The following is a 21571-nucleotide window of genomic DNA, read 5'->3' on the forward strand; positions in this document are numbered from 1 at the left end:
ATTTACGTCTTGACGTTGATTTGTCTTTTTTTACATCAAATAGGACGCTTCTGACAACGGATTCAACGTTCGATGTCGAATGTCGACATCCAATCCACTGCTGGTTGACAGCAACAATTTCAAAAGCACCTGCTAATAATGAAAGTTTAATATAATTTACTTTATTTTACCTGTTCATCCACAAATTCGAACCAAGGTCGAAAGAGCTTGATAGGAACCCTGTAATCTCCAGCAACAGCAGACTTGGTGCATATAATGGGTTCTTGGCATTCGCGCAGCTGAGATTCTGACCAAAAGTGAAGGCACTCCTCTTGTTTACAACCACGTACATTGTGATTGCGACAATGGTTAGCGGTCCCTTGCTTACAACAGACTGGACAGTATACTGCCATCTCATACTTCATGCTCTTTAACCAATGAAATTCCTCGCGCATGCATTCAAGCATCAATCCAAATTTTCGACACACGGTGCGAGCAACGGTTACCTGAAAGCTATCATAACTGGACTCTGAAGATACATTCAGTCCTGGTGGTACAGTTGTAGATATCTCAGTGGTACAGCCTTCTTTGTGGACAACTACTTCAATAGAAGAGTAGTGGCAAAAGAGGATTATGGAACAGCCTTCAACAGGATGGGTGAAGAACCTCGCAAAATTTTGATGCAATTGAGGGTGTGTTTGACAGAACCATTCCTTGGTGCACCACTGATATACCATCAGCACAAGACGGGGGAACATACCAGGGGGAATGTGGCCAGATTTAAACTTCACAAAAAGCGACGGAATCCCTGCAGATTCAATCAGCTTGGTGACGTCCTTTTTTGGCGGGAACATCAACATGGATGGTACAAGATATTCTGTGGGTGACTCACTCCTAGCTGATGACAGCCAGGGACACAACAAGCAAAATTTTTCCATCAAGGCGACAAGGCTGTGAGAAGTTTCTTCGCTATCAAACAAAGGGCTCCATACATGCTGTAAGAGCTTTTCATCCAAAATTCCCGTTGTCTCAAGCTTCAACCACAATTCTTCAAATTTTTTTCCTTTCTTTTCGTTGGGTTGAGTAGCAATTACTTTTTTGAAAACATCTACCAACCACTGCGGATCCAAAATCACCATTCTGTTTAACTCAGGCGGTTCATCAAAATGAATCAAAATTCTCTGGTCGTGTAACAAGTTCAGTAACGCCTGAAACTGCTCGTTACTAGAAATTCCGCACTCCTCTTCTGCAACCTTTCTTGCGTCGTCAAGGGAAATCCACTTTAAACCATCTTCTAGCATACTTTGAAGAGCCTTTTCATACTTCAGCCATTTGATTGGGAAGACTTCTTCCATCTGTGGCAGCTGCTTGGCAACATTAAGAACTTCCTTTCTCAGGCGGATGATCTCTGCGCATTCTTGTCCGCTTCCAGCCTTTGTGTTGTCTACCACAAAGACGTCCACCAAATGTTTGCCATGAACTTTTGCCTTTAATGAACCATATATCTCACGAGCAAGGTCATCAGAACATTTGTTTTGAAAGGTCTTATCAGCGTGAGTGCAAACAAGAAAAACTGGAGGCAACTTTTCTGGTAAGATCTCGGAAAACACCGTCTCTTCTTCTTCTTGGGAAACCAAACTACAGACCGAGGACATCCAAACGTCGAGATAATCTATATTACTCCTGTCACAGAAAACGTCTATCATTTCCTTGTATAATCCATGCTTCACTTGAGGGTTGGCGGTTCCGTTGGGATCCCAGCTTAGATTGTAAACTAGAAAGTAAATTGCTCTTGTTGTGAGAAAGAGTGGGTGGGTGACGTAGTATACAGATTGTCCACCAAAATCCCACAAAACTGAGTAGATCTCTTCCTCATCTTTTTCTGCGTCATCGTTTTGGAGCAACTGTTCAACCACTGCTGCGATGTTATCCGGCACCACTTGTATAGCAACAACCCTGTCGTTCGAGATTTCATGATCCCATGAACATGATGCATCGGGCAACTCCGAAAAATGTTCAGTACGATCTAACAATGCTGTATCCAAAGTGATATCGTCACTCGAATTGGGTTGTTTTTCTTCCTCTTTAAGGCTCTTTAAAATATACTCAGCTGTGCTCTGTTCAAAGGAAATCGGTAAGGGATCGGTACACGTGTCTTCGTTTTTTCCGTCTACTTTCCAAACTTCTGTTGACACTTTACAGTAGGAAGGATCCATCTCTATTCCTGTAGTACTTTTCTCATCTGGATCAAAGCGTTCTCCTTTTAATGACCTTTTTAAGCTTGTTTTTCCTGACTGACCTTGCCCAATCAACATCATTGGCACTCTCTTTACTCTCGTTTCCCCTTCTAGCAGGGCCTTCTGGTAAGCTTGGAGGGCCAAGGGTCCTCGTGCAAGAATCTCTGGGGGAGCTATTAGTAAAGAAACAAGCGAATGAATATTCAAGCTGTAAACATGAAACGTGTTTCATATTAAACCTAAAGATGCAGATGATGCAGATGCAGATGATGCCATTTTATTATTTGTAGAGTAGTCAAGACAAGGTCGGGTACAAATTTGCTTCACTGCACTTCCCTGTTAGAGAATACCAGAATATGGTCCACAGCTGTTATGCTTGGGATTGTTTTGTCTTCACATGTAACATACAAACGGCCCAAATTAAAGTGAACTCTTAGCATTTCACAAAAAAGAAGCAGGAATTTAGTCTGTTACAATCACCTTTATAATCATCCTGTTTATCATTGTTTTGCTGTTCCTCCTTGAAACTACCATCTTTTCTAGATAACTTGGATTAAAAAAAATACAACACCATGACTACACTACACTACAATTAAACAGCACTAGCATAAGTTGTAGATGTAAATATAAGAAGCCGCCAATGATTGGTCGGGAAACTACGCTCATGATACTATAATCACCGCGCTTCGCACTGTCGCATTTGTCATACAGGCAAGTCAACATTTTAGTTCTTAAATGATGTATGCAGGCGAGAACTGTTATGTGTTCTTCTTTCGTGTTTTACTTGTCAAACATAGCGGGTGTGCTTTAGATCTTGACGTGTCGAGCCAACCATGACACGAAAAACTCTGAGCAGTAACGCAGTGAAACAAACGCTCTGGGAACATCAATGGTTTGAAGGTATTTAGATACTTCTTTTTGTTTTCGCATCCGTGACTCAATCTAAAGGTCACAAAGGCTTCGTGCTTAAGCCAAGAAACATTTCCTAACTGTATAATAATATATACTAATTTTGTTAGGCAAGAAATTCTACTGACACAGCTGTTAAGTTATCAAAACTAGACCTTGTAATTTTCAAATTCTAACAATCAGGCACAATGGCAATCTAAAGCCTTATTCTCTGATCATACTTTCTCCACGAAGTTTGATGGCAGCATTCCATATTGTCCCGTTCTTTCTACTCGCCCTTTCATCCACCCATAGTAAACCACTGTCACTTAACTGATGACGTCATTTTCCAAAAAGCTGACCTCGTCATCCTCAGCAGCATTGTAATAATACATAGCGCGATATTTCTGAGGAAAGACCAAAATCCCATCAGGCCATTTCGCTGGTTCTTACTCTAATTAGTAGAAACTAGGCCGCGTTCTATTGGGAATCCGCGAATCTCATTGGTTCTCCCGTTGTCTTCTTTTTAACAATTAGATTATGAGCTCGAGATTTCTATCGCGAGATAGTTGATGAGGGCGAAGCCCGAATCAACTATTGCGCATATAAATTTAATTAAATCTACTAGACGTTCAAAACCTAACAACAAGAGAGGTTATCGTTTTTATCGAATAATGATATAGATAAAATAAGTCACGCTACACGCGGATAATTGACAACCGCACCACACTGCATTGGCTTCTGTGTGCGCGTTTGCATTTCATTCACGATTTATTTAAACCGTTATTTGCTCAAAACTGAAGGAAAAGCCGAGTTTTTTATTGAAAAATGACGATTGAAAGTTGTACTGACGTACAAGGGCCCTTGGAAGTCAAGTTTTATAAAATTCGAAAACGTAAACGATTAGAAATGTCTGAAAAGTTGAACGAGTTGTTCGCAAGGTAAAAACCTTGAATTCGCTTTCAATTTTGTTGATGCATAAAAAAATTTTCAAGTCGAATCTGTTTAGCTCTTCTTTTACTGCTCCTTGATGGGGACGCTGAAATTGTTTGGGGTTGCAAACTAGTTTAAAATTTATTTCCACAAAATTTCTCGGTGAAACGCATCTCTGAATGTTATAAAATTATAAAATCGCCCGCTTTTAAAAGCGTAAATGAATAAACAATGCTTTTCTTACTGTGTAAAATCTTCATTACATATTTCGCTACAGTCTTTATCTTCTCCGAAATCGCCTCGAAAAGTAAATTATCCAAGTCCTTCTTCACCTACAATTTTAAAAACGAAATAGCGGCGGCCTTTCTGTTGACAACCGCACGCTGTTTCGCTACAACAGAAAAGATAGTGAGTAGCGTAGCCAATCAGAGAACAGCATTCGTGATAGAACGCTGGTAGATTTATACTACAGTAGAACCCCGGTAACTCGAACTCTGAAGGGAAACGAAAAACAGTTCGAGTTAGCGGGGTTTCGAGTTATCGGGGTCGATTGAATATTTAATTTTCCAAGTTAATAATTGATAGTGTACTGATTTTTCAGCACTTCAGTATCAGTACAGTGCAAATTAAACTTATCTCGTCAGAAACTCTAACACGATCATAAATTCTTATGATAACAGTGGAAAATGGCTGTCAAATACGTGATCTGTTCGATTCTCTAATCAATGGGCAACCGCGGCGAGTTGCAAGAACCGGAATTCGAGTTATCGGGGTAAATTTGACCATTTTGATCAAGGGAAACGAAATTTAGTTCGAGTTAGCGGGGTTTTCGAGTTATCCGAGTTCGAGTTAACCGAGTAAAAATGACTGAAAAGTGAGTTCAAATCCAAGGGAAATGGAAGTTAGTTCGAGTTAGCGGGGTTGTTCGAGTTATCCGAGTTCGAGTTACCGGGGTTCTACTGTAATTGCTGATAAAACACAATCGCGCGTGCGTTGCCCTTTAAGCGATAGTCAACTCGGCTGTGCCTGGTTGACTATTCGCTCATAGAAGTCTAATTGTTAAATAACATTTACAGCAGCGCAGCAGACGTTATGTTATACAAAAGCCAACATGAAAGTTTCCAGTTTCCAGTCGCGGACCGACTGTACTCAAGTCCGACGAAAATCGGCTCGCGCAGTTCTCAAGTGTCTGCGTCATATCATACTTGACAGCCACTCTTTGGCCTATGGAGTATGATTTCATAATTGTTTTATTTTGTAGTTCTAGAAATATACACCAGCCTACACCTGAAACAAATTGGGGCCATATTTATGTTGAGTATAAAATATGTACCTCTTCTTCTTCTTTTGCAGCTGTCGTTACTTTGGCTCGCTCATCATCTTTACGCATGACATTTAAATCCTCGGCGTGGGTCTCTAAGTACATGGTTTTCAGTCCATCATTCACAAGATCATCAAGGGTTGCAAATTGCTTTTCCCCTGAAACAAAGAATAAGTTGCATTATTCATTTAAAACATTTTCTCATTTCTGATTGGCTTTCAACCTCAGGCTAATTCCAGCTAACCAGCATGCACCGACCAAATTTGGAAGACATTTCTATTATTGTGCGATTGACGTAATCATTAAATAATCACACGAATGACGTCAATCGTCCAATAATAGAACGATTATTGGACGATTGACGTCACGTAACAGCGGCCTTGATATTGCCGAAGTGAGAACCATTTAAATGCATTTTTAGAGCTGTGGAAATATTTTGAATAATTAATAAAACAATTTTATTATTAAATTCGGCTTTCGTTTGATATGAAGAATTATGCAGATCTCGGATGGTTTTATCCTCGATCTGCATAATTCTTCATGTCATACTTAGCCTCGTCCAATAATTTCTAATTATTCATCTTTATACAATGTGTTGGTATTTAACAAATTAACACGATTGAACAAAAAGTTGCGAAGCACTTCTTTGAAAATTCTTTAATTGCAGATTCACTGCGAAAATCGTTTTTTACTTTACATCTCATCCTGACATAAAGATGTCAGAATACTGTTCCCCATGATGGTCTTTTAAACAAGCTGTACAGATATGGAATTCGAGACCAGCCTCTCTCGTGGTTTGAGAGTTATCTTACCAACAGGTCTCAGAGCGTGTCCATTGAAAATCACCTTTCTTCTGCCGCCAACATCAGTAGCGGGGTACCTAAAGGTTCCGTGTTAGGGCCTCTTCTGTTTATTCTTTACATAAACGACCTTCCTTTGGTCTGTCAAGTGTTATGTTATATGCAGACGACACCGTTATTTTTTCTGCTGCTTCAAACATTGACCAACTACAGCTGAACTTAAGTCTTGATCTCAATAATGTCTCTAACTGGTTAACAGCGAACGGTCTCTTCCTCAACATTAAGAAAACTGAGTACGTTATATTTGGAACTCGGCAGAGGCTAATTAGATCCGAATCCCATAGTCCACTTTACATGGAAGGGAAGGAAGTTAACCAAGTTAAATCGTTCAAGTACCTAGGAGTCATATTAGATGAGTGTTTATCTTTCAACGATCACATAAGCTATGTTAGGTCAAAGGTTGCCAGCAGACTTGGCCTCCTGTCACGACTAAGAGGTTGTTTAACCACGGACGCAGCAAATAAGATCTACTTGTCCGCAGTGCTACCGATACTATTGTGATACGTGCTTTTGCCCTTTGGGCAGCACTAACAGAAAGTCTCTTGAACGCCTACAACGACGAGCTGCGAAAATAGTATACGGTTTTAAACCTGACATAGCCACGGAAACAATACTCGAGAACCTACGCTGGCCGTCTCTTACAAAAACTATGGAAAAGCACTGTGTACTGTTAGTTAACAAGTGTTTGGTCGGAGACGTTCCCTCATATTTTAAAGACTATTTCCTGTTACGAAGCCAGGGCGACAAGCAACAACAGAGATGCACCAGATCGTCTTTTACTGACATTATACTTCCAAACATTCATTTAGATGTCGCTAAAAAGTCTTTTTATTATCATGGTGCATCCATTTTTAATAGTATTCCGACTAACATTAAGTCTATGCAGCCAAAGGAACGTTTCCAAGCTATCTCTGCTTTTTATTCCTAGGTTATTTTTAGAATATTTTAATTCGTAATTTAACTTATTTTTATGAGAACACTAGTACTTTTTTTAAACTTGTTAACTTTTTTAGCATTTTAGCGGAAACTTTTTAAAGTAGTAAGTTTTTATAGATAGATATATATTTTATACATACTCTCTTTTATTCTTAATTTATTTTATAATACACAGGGCCCCCGTTGATACCAGTCCTGTGACTGAAGGGGTCACCCTGTTAAAATATCGATTATTATTATTATTATTATTATTATTATTATTATTATTATTATTATTATTATTATTATTATTATTATTATTATTACAAGTGAAACCGGTAAAAACAATATATAATTATATATCCCATAGAAAACAGGTAAATGTGAAAATAGATTAGTGTGTATCAATCAGATCAATCTGCAGCTTACTTTCATAAGCAAATGCCCACATTGTGTGGTTCCAGAAAATATCCATACCCACCCCAAGGATGGTCATTGGAAATTCCGAAGGGGATGAGGGTCTCAATAGTACAAACTTTTTAAAGAAAGTATGAAGCGAAACTAGAAATCCCAGGGGGTGGGAGGGTCCAAACCAAAGAACCATCCTTGGGGGAGGTATGGATATTTTTTGGAACCACACCCTGTGGAACCAAGCCTGTGCTGCAAACAAACTTGACACATTAACTTAACCTGGAGTAAAATTTGTGGTCTGCGATAAAAATTATGTAAATTCTCTGTTATTTCATTATTTTTACATGTTTTTATGAATGGTTTAACTTACATGTAATTAAGTGTCAGTATCTACATGAAGCCTTATTGGGTTCTAGGAGAAGCCACGAGCCAAGCAGCCCACACTGCCGGAGCTTATCGCGGTTTCTGCAGCATTAAGCGGCTAGGAATATTTCTACTCCCCCCTGAATGGGATGCTAGTCCACTGCAGTGTCCCCCCCCCCCCCCCCCAGCATTATGTCGCCGATACCCACTAATACAACTGGGTGGAGAGAGGCACTATGAGGGTAAAGTGTCTTGCCCAAGAACATAACACAAGTGACCCCGGCCGGGGCTCGAACTCGGACCGCTCGATCCGGAGTCCGGTGCACTAACCATTAGGCCACCGCGCCTCCCATCTTATTGGGTTCTGGGATGTTCATATTATATAAAAAGCCATCAATGTCACTTAAGTATATTCAGGTTTAAACTGGCAACACGTGGGAATCAATCATGTGATAATTTTATTACATTGACACAGTGTGTATTTTTGAGTTCATTTTGACTAACAGGAATGCCCTTGCAAAGTCTTCCAAGTAACCTGTAAATAGAAACAAAACAAACAAAAAACTATTATTTTGCTGAAATTGCTATTTTCCAGCATGCAGACTGTATATTAAAATTAAATGGCCCTTTTCAGTGAGTGAAAACTGGCTGCTTTTATGTTGGGCCAGTGGATCCAATATTTTTTTCCACTTGCTACTGTAGATAGCCAAATGACATTTATGGATTTTTATTTTTTGTTGTAGTTGTTTCGAAAGAAACATGTGGCTTCGGGTAAGCTTATAATGGTTTCACCTTGCCCAGTCTACCTAGGTCAGGCAAGGAAGAAATCAATTTTCTTTGCACCCTTCCTTTCATTAATATTATTGCAGAAAAATGTCATATTATTTTAATAATCTTTAAAAATGTTTTGGACCCTAAAACTGAATTTTGTAATCTGTTCATTTCAAAGCATTACATCACTGAAATCTATGTTTGGTATTCTTGTAGAGCAAGTTGCCAACAAAAACTAAGCTGAAGTTTATTTAAATCGAATTTACAGCTACTGCTTGGCTAATTTTAATATGAGTTAAAAAAAACTTGGGTCTTGACAAAGTGCGAGCCAACAAGTCATGACAGCCATTCCACTATATACATTCAAATAGCACATTGGTTGGCCTAAAAAGCTCCCTGGTTAGCCTAAGCAGTACTCCAGTTAACCTGAGTATAGTTAGCTGAGGTGGCTTCAGGTTATGCTATTTATTGGAGTTAGGTATTTTGGCTTGTATGGCACTTATGTGTCATGAAACATACGAGCCATGAAACAGAAAGCCATTCCAGTTAGACTACATAAGAGGACATATGCACAAATTTCAAACAAAAATGAAAATTCTTGGCAAGAGCCCTTTAATGGATTTCGCTCATTCTCTTACCATGGGTAGGCCTTAATATGAAATAAATCACAGTATACTTTGTTTGGCTAAATATCGATTTGTTTTCGAGAAAATCGATAATTCTAAAATCCAGCAAAATTGACGCTTTCGGAGCTCAAAATTTATGCCGAGTTTGTTAGCTTCGCGTCGAAAAATAAAGCACTCTGGAAGAAAAATACCTATTTAATATCGAAGAATAACATCAAATTAGTACGTCGAAAGCAATTTCTGCTCTTAAAGTCCTTTTATTTACAAAATATAATTAAATTTATTCGACACACTTTTGATTTAATTCAAAATAGGTCAAACTTATCGCTTTATTTAAGTATGAGCGAAGCGAAATAAATGGCCGAAAATTTGGTATTAGACAGATAAATGATTGTTCTTTTAGATACTAAAAGGATTTCCTAGGGAAATGATTTAGTGCGATGCTTTCAGATCTCAAAGTTGCTTAAAATTCGTTAATTTAACCGACCGTGACATTGTTGATCTTATCAACATTATGTAAACAATCCACGCAAAGGTTAATTTTCCCCATGTGAACTTCAACTGAGTAAAATAAAAACATAGACTTGCTTACCGTGGTGTTCGCTGATACATTGTAAATCCTGTTTTCCTCATTTACGACAAAACCTAAGCCCTCGGCGAAGCTGTTATCCAATTTTCTTGACGCGCCATTTGTAACTGATTTCCACGTCTTGAAGTGACAGTTCTTTTCCATGCATTCTTGAAAACAGTCCAGTCTTAACTGATCAGTGTAAACAGGAATACGAAGTACTTTGCTTTAAATCAACTTAAAGCTTAGCAGCAGTGGTAGATAAATCGATACGGCCGGCGAATCTTCGTTTCGAAAACCGCCATTTGAGATTTGTCGGCCCTTTGTCCTGCGGTATGCAGATAATTAATTCACACTTGAGTAACTTCCGGCACATGAAATCGACAACCACCGTGACCAGATAGCACCCTGCTATTGGGTATATTGGTTGAGGCACTATTTTTATCATTTTAACATAAGCTCTCAATGAAAAACTTTTGGGTTGAACTTGTAATTAAGTTTCACTTCAGTAAGCCACCGTTCGAGAGAGTTGTTAAATGGTTGCATGAAAGCGCTTTTAACTTCCGGGTCGAAAGTTCTTCTGTTGCGTTGCTTCGCTTTGCTTCATATTTTTTATCCAGTTCTTACCCTTGTTCAAATTCTTGATTAGGCTAAGGCAAAACAGTTGTAGAGTCAACTCTCCCTTATTGAAGATCTCTATAAAAAGGACACCTGGTATTGGTCCTGTCCTTGCCGTTTTTTCAGTCATTTTTATACTCTAACCAGCTGGGCTACGTTTACACGGGACCGGACCGGATCGGCCTCTGTTTACCCGGAAGCGTTTGGAACCGATCCATGTGTTTACACAGGACGGTTCTGGAACCGGTCCGGAACGGTTCCATAACTTGACCTGCAAAATAGCAGGTCCAGTTTTGGTTCCGTCCCGCACCGGTTCCAGAACGGCCCCGTGTAAACATAAGGCATATCCTATCCGTGTAAACAGAAGGCATATCCCATCCGAAAATCGGACCGGATACGTTCCGGACAGCGGCAGTGGTTGATAAATCGATTCGGCCGGCAAATCTTCTTTTCGAAAACTGCTATTTGAGATTTGTCGGACCTTTGTCATGCGCTGTGCAGATAATGTATTTCACACTTGCGTAACTTCCGGCACATGAAATCGACAACCGCCGTGACCAGATAGCACCCTGCGTTTTGGTATAGTATTGGTTGAGGCACCATATTATTGCTATATTAATATAAGCTCTAAATGAAAAACTTTTGGGCTGAACATGTAATTAAGTTTCACTTCAGGTAGCCACCGTTTGAGAAAGTTGCTAAATAGTTGCATGACAACGCTTTTAACTCCCGGGTCTAAGGTTCTTCTGTTGCGTTGCTTCGCTTTATAGTTTTTTTTGTTCTTAGGGACTGGTCAATAAGTACCAGGGGGGGTGGGCCGGAGCAATTGGAAAAGTGATGGTTCGAAAATTTGTGACCCACCCCTTCCTCCTGGCTCAAAACTGATTGACCCACCCCTGGTAGGGGGTTAAAAATTACATGACCCACCCCCTTTGCTAAGGAACCAATCTTTTCTTTATTATCCGTTAAGGGTTGGAGGTTTTTGATTTGGCATAAGTTTTTAAAGTGCAATTCCCTACATATAACACCCTGATTTTCCCTGATGGACACTGCTGTTCCATGTACGTCTTTACCCTTTTCTTAACACAGCAAAGAAGAATGAATTTATCACTTCTTATACTAGTCTGTTGTAAGTTTTTCACATATTTCTGTGTAAAGTCCATGGGAAAATTTAGACACAAACATGCAAAACCTGAAACAGTATGTTATATTATTTCATAAACAACTACTGAAGAGTTCATATTTTTACACAGAAATTGATAACAGAAACTACAACCACTGTCCATCATTCATATTTTGCAAAGTGTTTGCGTTTACTAGTATTAAAAGGCTTAAAGCCCAGCGTGAATCTATGCAGGTTGAAGAGAGACAGGCAAACCTAATGTTATGATCACAAACCATCTAGGGGGGTCAGGGGGCATGCTCCGCCGGGAAATTTTTATATTTGAGCCTTCTGAAACCGCTAAAAATTTATTAAAAAATGCTCACACAGAAAAATTTATCAATTTTATATACTGATGAATTCAGCTGTTCTTGGAACTATAACAGTTTAAAGTTAATGTATAAATAAGATGACCCACCCCCTATGTGTAGATCAAAATTTCATAACCCACCCCTTTTCGAGGGCTCAAAAACTGATGACCCACCCCCTTTCTGCTCCGGCCCACCCCCCCCCCCCCTGTACTTTTTGACCAGTCCCTTACCTTTGTCCAAGTTCTTGATAAGGTCAAGGCAAAACAGGTGAAAACAAAATCTAAGATGTTATCGTTGGATCCGTCTTCCGTGAATGTTAAAAAATATGACCATATATATAATCTGTTGGGGTCCGGCGTAAACAAGGGAAAGTGCCCCCCGCCAGAGCTTGCGGGGAGGGACAAGCGCCTCGCCGTCAGGGGACCCAAATGTATTAAAAATATCATAGTCATTATATAAATATTTTGTTTTTAAACCTGTTTTCCGGTGTGTTTTTGAGTTGATTTGGAAGCTATTAGGGGAAAAACGGTTTAAGTTTCAAATATTATCCGCAGTCTATTCCTTCGTAAATAAGACGGTTGTAATTATAATACGACTCAAGTTTCCAAACAACAAGAGATATAAAGTAATAACTTTATAATCACCTTAATTCTCAATTCAATAGGCGAACTACATTAGGAAGGAGTTGTCGAAGCTGGGGTGTATTCCGGCCCAAAAACGGCTCTGTGCCGTCCAATGAGGTCGTGGTTTTGGGTTCCCGATCTAGAACGGGATTTTCAATATCAGACGATATCTAGAACAAGGTATGGTATTTTGAACGCACAAAAGTTCAAAATATCAGCAGCCAAAACGGGGTGACTTGTTTCTAGAACGCGGTATCTTTTGAATGCAAGTTCTTTCTAACTGAATACAAGAGGCCCTTCCAATTACGCTGGTAAAAAGGGAATGTTATGCTTCTAACAATGCTTGTTTTTTTGTCCGATATAATGCTCAACTGTAATTATGCTCATTTTTTTTTAAATAATGCTACTTTGGTATAAATGCTTTGTTGTACTTTGCAGAAATAAATACAAAATATGGCATCACGTTAGAAGTCCATAACAAACTTCTGATTACGTGTACTTTTCTTCACCTAGCTTTAATCTAATGAAGTGAAAAACACCCTTTCCTTTATTTTTACACCAATATACACCTTGGTGTAAACAGTCATAAATGGTCAGCGTTTTATTATAAATTGTTTACCGTGACTGGTATTACTACTGCATATACATGATATATGGTCCCTTTTTCCCCCACCCCTTCCCCAACTTTTCTTCCCGCTTTTATTTCGCCCAATCCTCCACAGGAGAAAGTAGGAGAACAGGCTAGACTACACAGAATATATATTTTTAACTGACATTCACGGGAGACGGATCCAACGACGCCATCTAAGGTTTTGTGTACAGCCAACTCTCTCTGAAACGGGTACCTTCGGGACCGGCTCCAACTCAGTCCCGTCTAAAAGATATCTCCGTCTTATAGGGATTTAAACGTCGTTTCAAATTTTCCGCTGAAGAAGGGACAAGAATTTGAACAAGGGTAAGAACTGGATAAAAAATATGAAACAAAGCGAAGCAACGCAACAGAAGAACTTTCGACCCGGAAGTTAAAAGCGCTTTCATGCAACCATTTAACACGATTTCATGTGCCGGAAGTTACTCAAGTGTGAATTAATTATCTGCATACCGCAAATCTCAAATGGCGGCTTTCGAAACGAAGATTCGCCGGCCGTATCGATTTATCTACCACTGCTGCTAAGCTTTAAGTTGATTTAAAGCAAAGTACTTCGTATTCCTGTTTACACTGATCAGTTAAGACTGGACTGTTTTCAAGAATGCATGGAAAAGAACTGTCACTTCAAGACGTGGAAATCAGTTACAAATGGCGCGTCAAGAAAATTGGATAACAGCTTCGCCGAGGGCTTAGGTTTTGTCGTAAATGAGGAAAACAGGATTTACAATGTATCAGCGAACACCACGGTAAGCAAGTCTATGTTTTTATTTTACTCAGTTGAAGTTCACATGGGGAAAATTAACCTTTGCGTGGATTGTTTACATAATGTTGATAAGATCAACAATGTCACGGTCGGTTAAATTAACGAATTTTAAGCAACTTTGAGATCTGAAAGCATCGCACTAAATCATTTCCCTAGGAAATCCTTTTAGTATCTAAAAGAACAATCATTTATCTGTCTAATACCAAATTTTCGGCCATTTATTTCGCTTCGCTCATACTTAAATAAAGCGATAAGTTTGACCTATTTTGAATTAAATCAAAAGTGTGTCGAATAAATTTAATTATATTTTGTAAATAAAAGGACTTCAAGAGCAGAAATTGCTTTCGACGTACTAATTTGATGTTATTCTTCGATATTAAATAGGTATTTTTCTTCCAGAGTGCTTTATTTTACGACGCGAAGCTAACAAACTCGGCATAAATTTTGAGCTCCGAAAGCGTCAATTTTGCTGGATTTTAGAATTATCGATTTTCTCGAAAACAAATCGATATTTAGCCAAACAAAGTATACTGTGATTTATTTCATATTAAGGCCTACCCATGGTAAGAGAATGAGCGAAATCCATTAAAGGGCTCTTACCGGCATATGTTTGACTGTAAGAAACCTGTGCTCATAAGATTCCGGTTAGCCTATATAGTACTCTGGCTAGCCTTAAAAGCACTTTGGTTGCCAAAAGGTACATCATGTTGCTTGCAGTTAGCTTTATATTGGGATTTATAGGGTTTTCTGGCTTGCTTAAGTTTAAGGCCTCTCGATTTTTTACATTGCTACTTTAAAATGCTACTGTAGGTCATCCAACAACTGAAAATACAGGCCTTAAAAACAAACAGATTTTTTGTAAAGTAGACAAATGTCTGGTCAAAAAGCAGATCTTAAATGCCTCAGGCAATGAATGTGTTTAGAGAGAAGGAAGGGAATTTCCAGAATTGACTGTCACATAACTGTGTGTAAAACTAAGAGATCAACAATTACCTGAACTCCATAGTTTAACTCACTGAACAGTAATCCAGAATGTCCTGTCAAAACATTAGGCATTCTATTAGTCTCAACCTGTAAACCACAAAATGCAAAGGAAACGTAAATCTATGTTTACCAATACAATAAAACATCATGGGAAGAACAAATTTTAAGTTAAGAAATGGTCTCATTTATTAAACATACCCAAAAAGGCATTCCAAAACGTGAGTAGCACTGTTTAATTAAAGTCTAGATTAGCTACCAGGTTGACTGCAAGTAGTCTCTAGTCTAACTTAAAAAAAGAGATCACACTGAGCTGAAATGTTTCTTCCAATTTCAAAGGTATCACATAAAATCTTCCTGACGTAATTTTTCTTTGCGGTCTAAAATGGCCACTTGGTCAATATTTTGAGGAACATTTCCTCATGTATAAATAATGAAAGGATGCGAGTCTTATTAATTTGGAAAAAAGTAGCTTAAAATTCAGATAACGAACATAAATAACAGTTGTATGCCTCGACGAAATGACTGCCATTTAATACTATCGCCTTGTTCTCACCATCTATTTTCTTACGCCTAGCCAGGCTTTAATTCCAGTAAGCTAAGTTGATAATCATGATAAACGTCGAAGACATAAGCTTTAACCAGTCTAAAAAAATCATTGTTCAATGAGAAACGCTCACCTCAGATCCCTGTTAGTTTCTGTTGCCCACGTTTTCGCACGTTTCTACTCATTCCATATTCTTCTTTATCCGGAATACAAATAAAGGAAGGTTTTCCACACGTTTGGGGACCCGTTATGATCGCGTCAAGAAGGAAAAACATCGACAAAACTGTCCTCTATAACTCAAAATTTTGTCGCATAGCCGCCATTTTGAAAATGCTCTTCATGAGCCCACAATACGGACCACGGGGAATCCGCTGGGGTGACCACCAGCAGGGTGAGGGGGAGGGGCAGCTATTTAACTTCTCCCCAGGCCCACTCTTTTCGTCTGGAAGAAATTACATTCAACCTCGCGAAGAGCAATTGAAATGAGAAAAAACTGAAACGCTATTATAAAGAGCATACACTCCTTCCTTTGGCAAAATGTTCTTTTATTCCTATCGCAAATTGTCGTTGAGAAGGAAGCCAACAAACTTTTCAGTTGTATTTTTTACTGTCGTCCTTTTTTAGGAAAAAGTAATAATGGCCATTTTTAAAAACACTATTTAAAAAGCTACAACTTGGCGTAAAAAAATCTTAAGAGAGAGATACAGGTAAAGTTTTCAAGCGAATTTAAAACTGCGGTCCGTTCTGGTCACGTGACCGATGACGTCATAACAATAAAAGTGATAAAAATGTACTTAACATATAAATATCTACCAACATGTAATTTTTTGCTTCCTCACATTTAATGCAACGCCAGATACGCACTTGTACCCAGACTCCCACTTTTTGAAAATTGTACATAGCCCCCTTAATTTTTTATATTTTTTTTCGGTACCCGGGCAGTCTAAAATGCCTCACACCAATGTGCTTCAAACTGCAATGACTGCTTTTTCAGTAACAAAATATATTTGTCACAGTGAGCAAAAACGAACTTCAGGGCAATGTCACGTGACTAATGACGTCATCGTACTACGACTTATACAAGAAGTAGTTTATGGTAAGAGTTATTTCTATACGACGTACTATTCCTGCTGACTTCAAACTGACCAAGTTATTTAGCATTGACGATTTTTCAGTTGCAAAGGAGTTTGGGAAGGTTTTTATTATAATTATATATTGTTTTTATAATTATTATTATTATTATTATTATTATTACAAGTGAAACCGGTAAAAACAATATATAATTATATATTCCATAGAAAACAGGAAAATGTGAAAAGGTTAAAAAAATAGATTAGTCTGTATAAATCTGCAGCTTACTTTTATAAGTAAATGCTTACATTGTACGCTTCCAGAAAATTCGATACTCACCCCAAGGATGGTCAATGGAAATTCCGAAGGGGAGGGAGGGCGCAATAGCCCAAATTTTTAAAATAAAGTATGAAGCTAAACTAAAAGTTCCAGGGGGTCGGAAGGGTCCATCCTTGGGGTAGGTATGGATATTTTTGGAACCACACATTATAATTAAACTGCCATTAAGGTCTGGACACACTAGGCGACACGTCGCTGCAACACGTCACGGCGACAGTCGCCTAGTGTGACATGCGACAAACTATATCGCTGCAACAGAATTTTGTCCCTGCGACGTGTTGCACGAATTCAAACTGGTTTGAGAGCGCGTCATGTATTTTCGCCATATTGAATATGGAAAACTAGTTTGCATTCCCACTCTTCCAAATTCGCTGTTTGTGCACCAAACAAACACCTTGTTGCAGCGACTTAGTTGAAAGCAGTACACATGGAGCGACTTGTCGCCGCGACCTGTCAAGTCGCATAAGTTGTCCCGACCTTTACACTATTGAAGACACTTTAGCCTGGGCTAGAGTAAATTTATGGTTTGCGATAATAATTTTGTAAATTCTCTGTAATTTCATTATTTTTATTGAAACTAAGGAGCAATTGTAGAATACCCCGTCATTATTCATCTGCTCCCGTGGTCCACAGTCCGCAGTGAAATGTTTTTGTTAAGTTATATTTCACTCATAACGCTGTCCGCAGTCATGAAGTCCATTGATCAAAATTGAAATTAAATTGTTATAATTGCCTGCCACCGCAGTCCACAGTCCCATAGTGTTTTATTTGAAAATTATACAAAGTCTGCTAATCGCCAGCCACCGGGGCCCGTAGTCCCGTAGTTGATTCTAAGAAATGCTAGTAAATGTTATAATCGCCTGCCACCTCGGTTTGCAGTCCCGTAGTGGATTTCAGAACAGTAGATATCCTGAACACATTATAAAGGCTAACCACAAGCAACCTAATCGCAGTCCGTAGTGTACCCAGAATTCTTCATGTTAACAATATATAGTGTTGCCCTTACAAATATAGATAGTTTACCGTGAACAGGCTAACCAAAGTGCATATTAGGCTAACCGAAATGAATAAGTAGGCCTCTCTAAACACAAAACATTCTGCCCTATATGTTCACTATGAGACTGCGGACCACAGTGGCAGACAAGAAATGCGTGACTACGCAGTGGCAGGCAATCTAAACACCAAACTTTTTCACGGTGTCGGACTGTGGACTGCGGTGACATTAAAATCAGTTCAGCGTGAAATTTTGATATTTGTATGGTGACTGCGGACTGTGGTGGCAGTCATTTCAGTTATGCAAAAAAAGTGCCGGGGTAATCTACAATCATGCCAAAACAAAATAGTTTTGTCATGAACCCAGAATGGTTTCAAAACTCACATGTAATAAAGTGTCAGTATTCACATGTAGCCTTATTGGGTTCTGGGATGTTCATATTACACAAATAGCTATAAATGTCACTAAAGTATATTCAGGTTTAAACTGGCAACATGTGGGAATCAATCATGTGACAATTTTATTACATCAACACAATGTGTATTTTTGAGTTCATTTTGACTAAGAGGAATGTCATTGCACTCTTCAAGTCACCTGTAAATAGAAACAAAACAAACAAAAACTGTTTATTTTGATGAAATTGCTATTTTTCCAGCATGCAGACTGTATAATTATTAAATGGCTTTTTTCAGTGTGTGAAAAAAAACCTGACTGCTTTCATTTTGGGCTAGTGGATTCAATAATTGTTTCCACTTGCTAGATAGCCAAATGACATTAATGGATTTTTATTTTTTGATGTTGATCTTTCCAGAGAAATATGGGACTTTGGGCAAGCATATAATTGTTTCACCTTGCACAGTCTACCTGGGTCAGGCCAGGAAGAAATCAATTTTCTTGGCACCCTTCCTTTCATTAATCATAATTTAGCAAAAAAAAATGTCAGTCTTCATTTGAATATGTTGTGGTTTAATTTTATCCCTCATATTCATTATCATAATCTGAAACAAAAGGAAATAAAAATCAAACTGGTTTGAAAAATTTTAAACCAAACATAAAATTAAACCACAACAAATATTTAACATTGCTAGCTGTAGTTTAAAATGCTACTGAAGGCCATCCAACAACTGAAAATACATGCCTTAAAAAAAGGTCAAACAGCCTTTTTATAACGTAGGCAAATGTTTGGTCAAAAAGTAGATCTTTTAAAAATTTCTCAGGTAGTGAATGTGTGAAGAGAGGAGGATGAGAATTGCTGAGATTGGCTGAAGAGATCAATAACTGCCTGAACTTGTTATAATCCATAGTTTAACTCACCAGTAATTCAGAAAGTCATCAGTTCTGAATTCTGTAAATCCTGTTTAGACATTCTAATAATCCCACAAATTACCTGTATACAACAAAATGCAAGAGAAACGTCAATCTATGTCTGGCAATACAATACACATCATGGAAAGATAGAAATTTAAATTTCAGAAATGGTCTCATTTATTTCTTTGCGGCCGGAAATGACCACATGGTCAATATTTTGACAAACATTTCCTCACGTATAAATAATTAAAGGATGCGATTCTTATTAAATTAAAGTAGCTTAACATTCAGATGACAAATATAAATAGAAATTACATGCCTCGACGAACTGAGTGACATTACTATGACACTATCGCCTCAAAAAATTATCTACAGGATCTATCGCCGAGCTCGGCTTTAATTCCAGTGAACTAAGACCAGCTAAGTTTTAGTACGATTCTATCTTTAGCACTTTTATAAATCTTCACATGAACGCCGAAGACATAAGCTTAAGCCAGTCTTCAAAATGAAATTATAGTACAATGAGAAACGCTTACCTGAAGTGACCTTAGGTCATCACTGTATTAAGTCTCTGTTAGAAATGTTTGTGCGAAAAGCTTCCACCGTTTCTCCTCATTCCATATTCTTCTCCAGTATCGGGAATACAAATAAAGGATATCGAATACCCTTTGTTTCGGGACTCGTGATCGCGTCAAGAAGAAAGAACATTGACAAAACTATCCTATAGAACTCGAAATTGCAAAATCAAAACACTAATCGATCGACGCCATTTTGAAAATGCGCCCGCAATACGGACCGCGGGGAATCCGCAAGCAGGGGGGGCACAGCTAAAACTCTCCCCAAGCGCCACTCCTTTGTCTGAAAGAAATTACGTTCAACTTCGCCCAAAGCAATTACAATGAAAAGAAACTGATAACGCTATAATAAAGAGGATACACTCAAGCCTTTGGCAAAATTTTCTTTTATTTCAAATGCAAATGGTCGTTGAGTAGGAAGCCAACAAACTTTTCAATTGTATTTTTTACTGCCGTACTTTTTCACGAAAAAGTAATAATGGCCATTTTTCAAAACACTATTTAAAAAACTACAACTTTGCTCAAAAAAATCTTAAGAGAGAGGTTCTAGTAAAGTGTTCAAGCGAATTTAAAAATGTGATCCGTTCTGGTCACGTGAGCAATGACGTCACAACAATTAGATTAATTAAGAACTACTTCACATATAAGTATCTACCAACATGTATATTCTTGTTACCTTGCATTTAATGCAACGCCAGATACGCACTTGTACCCAGACTTCCATTTTTTGAAAATTGTGCATAGCTACCTTAATTTTGATATTTTGTTCGGTACCTGGGCAGTCCAAAATGCCTCACACCAATGTGCTTCAAACTGCAATGACTGCTTTTTTAGTAATAAACTATTTTCGTCACAGTGAGCAAAAACGAACTTCTGAGAAAAGTCACGTGACTAATGACGTCATCAACCTACGACTTATACAAGAAGTAGTTTATGGTAAGAGTTATTTCTATACGATGTACTACTCCTGCTGACTTCAAACTGACCAAGTTATTTGGCATTGACGATTTTTCAGTTGCAAAGGATTTTGGGAAGGTTTTTATTATAATTATATATTGTTTTTATAATTATTATTACAAGTGAAACCGGTAAAAGCAATATATAATTATATATCCCATAGAAAACACTGAGGTTTAAATGTGAAAATAGATTAGTGTGTATCAATCAGATTAATCTGCAGCTTACTTTCATAAGCAAATGCCTACGTTCTGCAGTTCCAGAAAATATCCATACCCACCCCAAGGATGGTCATTGGGAATTCCCAGGGGGATGGGGGTCTCAATAGTTTAAAAGAAAGTATGAAGCTAAACTGGAAATCCCAGGGGGTGGGAGGGTCCAAATCAAAGAACTATCCTTGGGGGAGGTACATGTATGGATATTTTTTGAAACGACTCCCTGTGGAACCAAGCCTGTGCTGCAAAAAAAACTTGACACATTAACTGGACACATTAACCTGGAGTAACATTTATGGTCTGCCATAATAATAACGTAAATTCTCTATTCTATTTCATTATTTAATTTGCATGTTTTTATTGAAACAAAAAAATTTTGTCATAAACCTCAGAATGGTTTTAAAACTTACATGTAATTGTCAGTATTTACATGTAGCCTTATTGGGTTCTGTGATGTTCATATTATATAAGGGACCGGTCATTATTTATGTAGAGTGGGGGAAGGAAAAATATGTTGGAAAGATCAAAATTTCTGTAAGGCCCCCTCTCCAGGCCATGTTAGTAGCAAGTGACCCCCCTTCTTTAT

The 21571-nt window shown here is 38.2% G+C and overlaps 1 protein-coding gene and 1 long non-coding RNA gene across 3 annotated transcripts in view; both read right to left on the reverse strand.

Moving 5' to 3' along the window:
* LOC144660431 (uncharacterized) overlaps positions 1-21571 on the reverse strand; it is a 124225-nt gene that overhangs the window by 6669 nt on the left and 95985 nt on the right. The window contains exons 1-4 of one of the 2 annotated variants that reach the window (XM_078521049.1): positions 5371-5419; positions 3347-3511; positions 2697-2763; positions 171-2389 (exon numbers count right to left, since the gene is read on the reverse strand). The exons of the other annotated variant lie outside the window; for it this stretch is intronic. Of the exons in view, the coding sequence (XP_078377175.1) occupies positions 171-2389; positions 2697-2763; positions 3347-3409 (2349 nt within the window). The 5' untranslated portion in view covers positions 3410-3511; positions 5371-5419. Of the gene's footprint in view, positions 1-170; positions 2390-2696; positions 2764-3346; positions 3512-5370; positions 5420-21571 lie in introns of those variants that run through there. 2 annotated transcript variants of the gene reach the window in all.
* LOC144660344 (uncharacterized) lies at positions 17747-20299 on the reverse strand. The gene is made up of 3 exons (XR_013572080.1): positions 19775-20299; positions 19245-19317; positions 17747-18524 (listed from the first exon to the last, which is right to left on the reverse strand). It is a non-coding gene; the product is annotated as an uncharacterized LOC144660344 (long non-coding RNA).

The sequence above is a fragment of the Oculina patagonica genome, chromosome 7 (assembly GCF_052425735.1).
Source record: "Oculina patagonica isolate OP01 chromosome 7, crgOcupat, whole genome shotgun sequence".
Lineage (NCBI taxonomy): Eukaryota > Metazoa > Cnidaria > Anthozoa > Scleractinia > Oculinidae > Oculina > Oculina patagonica.